The 8,259-nt window shown below is 35.1% G+C and overlaps 1 protein-coding gene across 1 annotated transcript in view; it reads right to left on the reverse strand.

Moving 5' to 3' along the window:
• IMMP1L (IMP1 inner mitochondrial membrane peptidase-like (S. cerevisiae)) overlaps nt 1–1,573 on the reverse strand; it is a 41,996-nt gene extending 40,423 nt beyond the window's left edge. The window contains exons 1-2 of the mRNA XM_006864858.1: nt 1,446–1,573; nt 246–334 (exon numbers count right to left, since the gene is read on the reverse strand). Coding sequence (XP_006864920.1) covers nt 246–334; nt 1,446–1,550 — 194 coding nt within the window. The 5' untranslated portion in view covers nt 1,551–1,573. The remainder of the gene's footprint in view (nt 1–245; nt 335–1,445) is intronic.
• Nucleotides 1,574–8,259: the final 6,686 nt, after the last annotated feature.

An 8,259-nucleotide genomic window follows, 5' to 3' on the forward strand; every position in this document is an offset into this window, starting at 1 on the left:
GGTAGTCTTAAATTTACATTATAAAAGGAAGTTTAAACAATTTTGGACAATGACACAGGATACAATAACCCAACAGACTTCATGTTTATAAAACACTTCTCAAAATGAGAGAAAATATTTGACTCAACATTTTATCTAGATGGTTACTTATGTAGGTATTTTAAAAAGAAAAGATACTGTAGAAAAGACACAATATATATGTGTATTTTCACCATAAACTTCAAATATCTATGATAGAAATTTACCTTTGGATACCATAAAAATGTCGAGTAAGATTTTCTGCAAAGACAATATCTGAATTTTGAATTGTAGGCTCCATTGATGGTCCAGAACACTAAAAAGAGAGGTGATTTTGTAATTTGAGTTCAAAACCTTTTTAACTCAACATAAATCATCTGCAAAGACTAAAAAAAAAAAAAGAAAGAAAACCAAATAAGTTATCTTTGGGGAATGATTCATAATCAATTTGCAGCTACAGTGTGGACAAATATGTAAGTACATCAAGACAAAGGTATGTTAGTGGTTACCAGAGGCTGGAGGAAGGAGGAATTGGGGAGTTACTGTTTAAGAGGTACTGAGTGATGGACAATATTTGGGAATGGTCAGTGGTGATGGTTGCACAACACTATGAATGTAATTAGTGCTAATGAAATGTACATTCAACACTGTTTAAGATGGCAAATGTTTTGTTACATTTTATAACAGTATATATAAAATGATTATCAAGGAAGGGACTCTCAGTAAAATATATTTATTTGCATTACTCCAGCTACATCCAACTTAACACAGTATGATTCTGTAATGTCTATTATTACTCTTTCAATTACATGATAACAGGTTATAAAAGTCATAGTTAACACAATCATAATACAACATTAAGTAAAAAACAATATTGGTAGGGAGGTAGCTTTAACAGTTTAATACTGACATCAGGTAGAATAATTTGTTTTAATGACAGTTAAATCCAGTGTTTAGCTGTAAGAATTTTGAGACTGGAGAAAACTGTATTGAAATTTCAAGTCTGCTACTTAATAGCTGTGGGACTGTAAACCAGTTACTTAAGCTTTTGGAGTATGAGTTTCCTCGTATGCAAAATGGGTTTCTCATTGAGTGTAAAAGATTAAATGAATTAATTAAAGTAAAACACAAAACATATCCTGGAGCACAGTAAGCAAGTAACATTCAATAATTAGTAGCAATTATTATTATTAGATAATAAATAGGATCTTCCATGTCACTATCAGAAATAAAATAAAGAACCACATTTAAAATAATTTTCTTAGAGTTTATATCAGTGTCAATTTAAACTCTCTTATGTCTCAAAATTTGGAATGATTTTATGTTCTGATGTTTACACTTCATCTTCAACTGTAAATAAGAGAAAAATGTATTTTCCTTCAACTTAAAGAATGTTTAAAATAATTATCCTTGGATATCAAACTTACCATGACAACACCACCAACGTATTCAAATGCACAATGAGCTATACAACCATATTGAATAGTATAGCCAACAAGTCGAAAGGTTTTTCCCAGAACACCACGAAGCATAGTTCTATGTAGTCTGCCACCATTGGCCTGATGGTAAATTTCAAAAAGTTTTATGATCAACACTACTTAAAAACACTTAGAAAGTAGCGCTATTATAAAAAAAATTTTAATCACAAGTAAGAACTAAATGGGTAATACAGTTTGGTACAGAAAAACAAGAGCTTATTTTCATATCTGCTAAAGCCAACAACAACAAAGATATTTCATATAGCAAATTATAATCACTTATTTTTATATTCTTAGCAGCTTATTATTTATCCAATGTATATATAAATTTGATAACTAGTATATATATCCCTTATGGTTCACTGCTCTATGGTTAAGAAAGTTGTTTCTGGCGTATATCTACATGACTTTGCATTCTGGCTCTATCACAAATAGTTGTCTATCAGGACGCCAAGAAACTGGTTCCAGGACTCACCCCCCTGCACCCCATGGACACCCAAATCCATACATGCTTAAGACCCTTTTATAAAATAGTGCAGTGATTCCATATACTCTATCACATATGTAGATTATTTATAATACCTAATAAAATGTAAGGCCTCCTAGTCTGGCTCTGTAGGATCAGCACTGGACTTAAAGCACAAGGCTGGCAGCTGTTCCTTGGAAACCCTATACAGGGTTGCTATGAGTCTGAACCCACTTGATGGCACTTAGCAACAACAATAACAATATAATGTAAATGCTATGTAAATAACAGCTTATGCTTAATCTCAGCTTTTGAGGGATTGCTTTTACCACTTAATTTTTTTTTTCCTCTCTTGAGTATTTCCAACCCACTGTCTGAATCCGCTAATTGGAACCCTCAGACACTGAATCCACTAATGTGGAACCATCAGCCAAGGGTATTAGTTATTGATCTTCAAGAGATTATTTTTGTCTATGTCTCAGTATCTTCATCTGTAAATTGGGTTTAATATCAGTACCTACCTAAGAAGATTACTGTGAGGATTATATATAAGATATGTAGTGAGTAAAACAGAGAACTGGGATAAATGTTCATTATTGTATCAATCACCTGGAAATTAGCATACACAACTGGATTGCGAACCAACAGGTCAGCAGTTCAAACCCACCAGCTGCTCCTCAGAAACCCTATACAGGGTCGCTGCGAGTTGGAACTGACTCAATGACATTTAACAATAACAACCTATAACCTTATAACTTTACATTTCTTTTTTTAATCATTAACTTGCCCTTTCATGAAATAACAGAATTGTAGAGACCAGGGTTGTTGGTGGTGTTATTTGGCACCTAAGTACAGAGCGGAGCATTGCTGGTGCAGTATCATCCTCACAACTGTTCTGTTTGATCGCGCTGTTATAGCAACTGTGCCAATCCATCTCAATAAGGTTCTGATTTTTCACGGACCCTCTAACAAGCATAATGTCCTTCTTCAGGGACTGATTCCTCCTGGGAATATGCTCAAAGTATGTGAGAAAAAGACTCACCATCCTCGATTCTAGGGAGTATTTTGGCAGTACTTCTTCCAAGACAGGTCTTCTAGCATTCCATGGCATATTCAATATTCTTTGCTAACAATGTAATTCAAAGGCATCAATTCTTCTTCAGTCCTTCTTAGTCACTGTCAAGCTTTCACATGCATTGTTACGTGCCATTGAAGTCAGTTCCCACTCATAGGAATGCGGTATAGGATTTCTAAGCTTGAACTGATCTTGTGGTTCAAACTGACCTTGTAGCCCCACAGGCCTGCTTTCACATGCATGAGGCGATGAAAAATAGCATTAGGCTTGGTGACAACTTTGCTCTTTCAGTGACAATTTTGCTTTTAAATACTTTAAAGAGGTCTTTTGCAGCAGATTTACCCAATGCAATACATTATTTGATTTCTTGACTGCTGCTTCAATGGGTGTTGATTGTGGATCCAAGTAAAATGAAATCCTCGATAGTTTCGACCTTTCTCCATTAATCATGATGCTGCTTATTGTGAGAAATACTTTTTCTTTGATGTGTACTTCAGTATTTTGTTATCTTCATAAGAAAATATTTCATATCCTCTTTGCTTTTAGCAAGTAAGTTTATGTTACCTACATATTTTAAGTTGTTAATGAATCATACATCAATCCTGATGCCATGTTTTTCCTCATATAATCCATCTTCTTGGATTATGTGCTCAGCATACAGACAGGATAAGTATGGTGAAAGGATATAACCCTGACACACACCTTTCCTGATTCTAAACCATTCAGTATCCCCTTCTGTTCAGAAGACTGCCCTTGTTCTATATGCACAGGTTCCATATGATCATAATAAAAGGTTCTGGAATTATCATTTTTCATAATGTTATCCACAGTTTGTCATAATCCACACCGTTTAATGCCTTTGCATAGCAAAGAAAAAATAGGTAAACATCTTTATGGTATTCTCTATTTTCACCAAGATTCATCTGACATTAGCAATGATATCATTCATTCCACATCCTCTCTGAATCTGGCCTGAATTTCTAGCAAGTTCTCTGTCAATGTAGACAGCTGCAACCAATTAGGAAATATCGTCAGTAAATTTTTACTTACAGGTGATTTTAATGATATTGTTTGGTAATTTTCACATTCTGTTTGATCACTTTTCTTTGGAATCAGAACAAACATGGATCTCTTCCAGGCAGTTGAGGTAGTAGTTCTCTTGAAAAGTTCTTGGCATAGATGAGTGAGCAATTCTAGAGTTACATCTATTTGTCGAAACATCTCAACTGTTATTCTACAAATTCCTGGAACATTTTTACCAATACCTTGAAAGTAGCTTGGACTTCTTCCTTCAATACCATCCATCACTTCTTTTGTGGTAATGAATGAAGTAGAGACTTGTAAAACAGGGAAAATCCAATTCATTGAATAAGATCACCAAAACTGATTACCCTTTAGCTAGACTGAGCAAGGAAAAAAGACGATTTACATTACTAGAATCAGAAAAGAAAAAGGAGACACTGAGACCAACCTTACAGATATAGAAGGACTGTAAGAGAATACTATGAAAAAGTATCCACCAACAAATTAGGTAACTTCCATGAAATAAATATGCTTAGAATTCACAAACTACCAAAACTGACTCAAAAAGAAATAAATACAGTGAAAAGACCCTGAAGAACCAAAAAGATTAAATAATCAAAAAGCACACATAAAGAAAAACCTAGATGCAAGTGACTTTTACTACATATTTCTGCCAACTTTTAAAGAAAACTTAATATCAATTCTTCACAGCTAATCCTAAAAAATACAGAGGAGGAGTTTATGTTCTGTGGAGTCAGTTCCGACTCATAGTAACCTTGTATAGGGTTTCAGAGTCTGTAAATCTTTACAGGAGCAGAAAGCCTCATCTTTCTTCCATGGAGCCACAGGTAGTTTCGAACTGCTGACCTTGAGGGTAGCAGCCTGACTTGTAACCACTATGCTACCAGAGCAAGAAGGAGACACTTTTAATCCATTTTGTTGTTGTTGTTGTTGTTAAGTGCTGTTGAGTTGGTTTCAACTCATAGTGACCCTGTGTATGTTTTCTGAGAAGTGATTGGTGGGACTGAACCACCAACCTTCTGGTTAGCAATCCAGTGCTTATACTATACTGCTGGATAATATGAGTCCAATAGTCTCCTAATACCAAAGGCAGACAAGAAAATTATAGACCAATAACTCATATTAGCATGGACATAAAACACAATCAAATACTAGTAAACCAAATCTAATAACATATAAAAAAAATTACAGCTTTTCTCTACTATCCTAAAGTAGAGCATTATGATAAAACCCAAATGACATAAAGCAAATAAGAAATTACCAATGATTTCTATGGAAAAAAACTTTAGAGCATTCCCAGGCCCCCAAAATAATTTACTAACTCATAATACCTAAAACCTAAAATAAAACTAACAGAACAAACCCTGGTGATGCTGTAGTATTAGTCCTGGCTAACTAACAAGGTCGGCGGGTCACTCACTAGACACTCCGTGGGCTTTCTGCGCTCATAAAGATTTACAACCACAGAAACCCTGTTGTTGTTATGTGCCATGGAGTTGGTTCCGACTCCTAGTGACTCTGTGCAGGGTTTTCAAGGCTGTAAATCTTTATGGGAGCAGAAAGCCTCATCTTTCTCCCGCAGACCAGCTGGTAGTTTCAAACTGCTGACCTTGAGGTTCGCAACCCGATTCGTAACTACTAAGAAACCAGAGCTCCCTACTAGGAAACCCATATAGGGCTTATTATGAGTCAGAATCAACTTGATGATAGGGGTTTTGGTTTTTGTGGTTTACAGTAAAAGCAAAAATGATAAGATAAATATACAGCCTAATAAAGTAGAAATAATGTATGTACAATGTACTTTCCAGGGACACATTGGTAAGGTCATTCGCGTTGCTCAAGGTAAACATCTATTTAACACTTTTCTAAATTATTTCCATTATTATTTGGCTATATTTTGCTATAAAAAGCAATAAAGTGCTGATACATACAACATGGATGAACCATGAAAACATTATGCTAAGCAAAAGAAGTCAATAACCAAAGATTATATACGTAGGGGCTTCAAAAACTTGTGGAAAATTTCCATTTTTCCATGAACTTTTTGAGACCTCCTCATGTTATATGGTTATATGATTTATATGATTCTGCTCATATAGAAGTCCATAACAGGGAAATCTATAGAGCAAAGTCGATTAATGGTTGCTTAGAGCTGGTGTAGGGAGAGAGGGACAGTGGAATGACAGCTAACGGGTGAAGGGGTTCTTCTTCAGGTAATGAAAATGTCCTCAAATTGGCTGGTGATGGTTTCAATTAGTTGTGAGTATACTAAAAAATATTGAGTTAAAAAAAAAAAGGGCAAACTGTGTGATATGTGAATTATATATATTTTAAAAGCTGATAAAAATAAACAAATTTGAAATATTACATAATGGAAGCCTCCATCAATTCAAGCCGACTCTTAGGTGGAATAGCAAAATAATAAGAGAACAAAATGAGGCTGTACAGCTAAATAGGGTCACTATATACTCTTTTGTTTAACTATTAAATAAATAATAAAAAAAGTGGGTGTTAAGTTCTAAAGCTTAACTTCAGGAATGCAATCTGTGAGACTAAATCCTAAAAAACCAGTAAAATGGATATGACATGTTAAAATGAAAATGAGTTCATTTGCTGTTAGAGAATGACATGTTATAACAGAATGTAAAACATATGGTACTTAGCAAGAAAATGCTGGCACTACAGGTAAAAGCTGAAATCTGAGTATAAATCACTCAGCAATTTGCCAAAATTTAAACCACCACTTGGCTAAATCATTTGGATTAGTACTTGGTTAAAAATTCTTAAAAATACAAAGATGCTATAACTATGTAATGGTTCTGATTCACTGAGAAGGCGTGTTAATTAACTCCCACTAAAAAGTGCTTGCGGCCAGGAAACATTTTTTATTACTCAGACAATGGCTAACTCTAACTCCAATGACGGTAATGAAATTATGTCATAAAAGTATAAAAGTACTTGATGAGAATAATTAGAACAAGTTAACAGGCATTATTTCTTCCCTAAAGATGTTATTATGAAAATAAGAGTTTGAAGTATCTAAAATTATTTTGCATGATAGTCTCTTAAGGTGAACACCCCCCTCAAAAACAAAAAAAAAAACACCACCAAAAACCTGTGAAGTTATTTAGAAAAGAATCTGCAAGATAAAGGCCAGCTGGCCTTATATTTTTAAAGTGCAATAAGGAGTACTGCTGAGAAATAGTAGTAAAATTTGTTTTTTAAGTAAAAAATTAGAGGGGAAAGTAGCATTCATAGAAGACATAAATCACACACTGCTCTGTTATTTAAAAAAAATATTAATATAGTGGTTCCAACCCCATGGTTTACAGTTATTTCAAAGGTCTGTGAATCTCTAGATGTATACCTTGTTTTCTTTCCCTTCACCCATACTGTTCTATGTCCTTGGAAAATTGACCTCAATGAAATATATAAAAAAAAATTATTGTGCCCTTTGCAACTTTTCCAGTTTTCTCAGGCTGGTTATGTCTCCTACTACAGGTCACTATACCTGCACAGAATACGAAAAGTGCCACGGACTGCCAAAAGAACCAATAGATCTGTTTTGGAAGAGGTGCAGCCAGAGTGCTCCTTGGAGGCCAGGATGGCTAGGCTTTGTCTCACATACTTTGGACATGTTGTCAGGAGGGAACAGTCACTGGAGAAGGATGTCATGCTGAGTAAGATGGAGGGTCAGAGAAAAAGAGGAAGACCCCCAATGAGATGGATCAGCCAGGTGGCATCATTGATGGCGTCAACTGTGGCAACGGTAGTGAGGTTGGCCCAGGATTGGACACTGTTTCATTCTGCTGTGCATTGGGTCGCTATGAGTCGGTTCTGACTTGATGGCACCTGACAACAACAACAACAGAAATCTCAGAGCCTCTTTCTAAGTCTCTGTAACCTCTGAACTCCCCTGATGCTTGTCCCTGTACTATTACTGGTGATCCCCCGAAGTCTTACCACAACTACGCAATTTGTTTCTGTAAATAAACCCTCCATGTATAACCCTAATTTCAATGTACTATTTGTTTTCCATATGGTCTGATGATATAACAGATCATGCGCTAAAAGAAGTATCATTATCATGTGAAAATTCACAATTGTTGATGTCAGTAAAATGTTCTTATAAAAAGGCAATACACCAACTGATTTTTGACAAAACACCTAAATATCTC

Source organism: Chrysochloris asiatica, unplaced genomic scaffold, assembly GCF_000296735.1.
Source record: "Chrysochloris asiatica unplaced genomic scaffold, ChrAsi1.0 scaffold00072, whole genome shotgun sequence".
NCBI lineage: Eukaryota > Metazoa > Chordata > Mammalia > Afrosoricida > Chrysochloridae > Chrysochloris > Chrysochloris asiatica.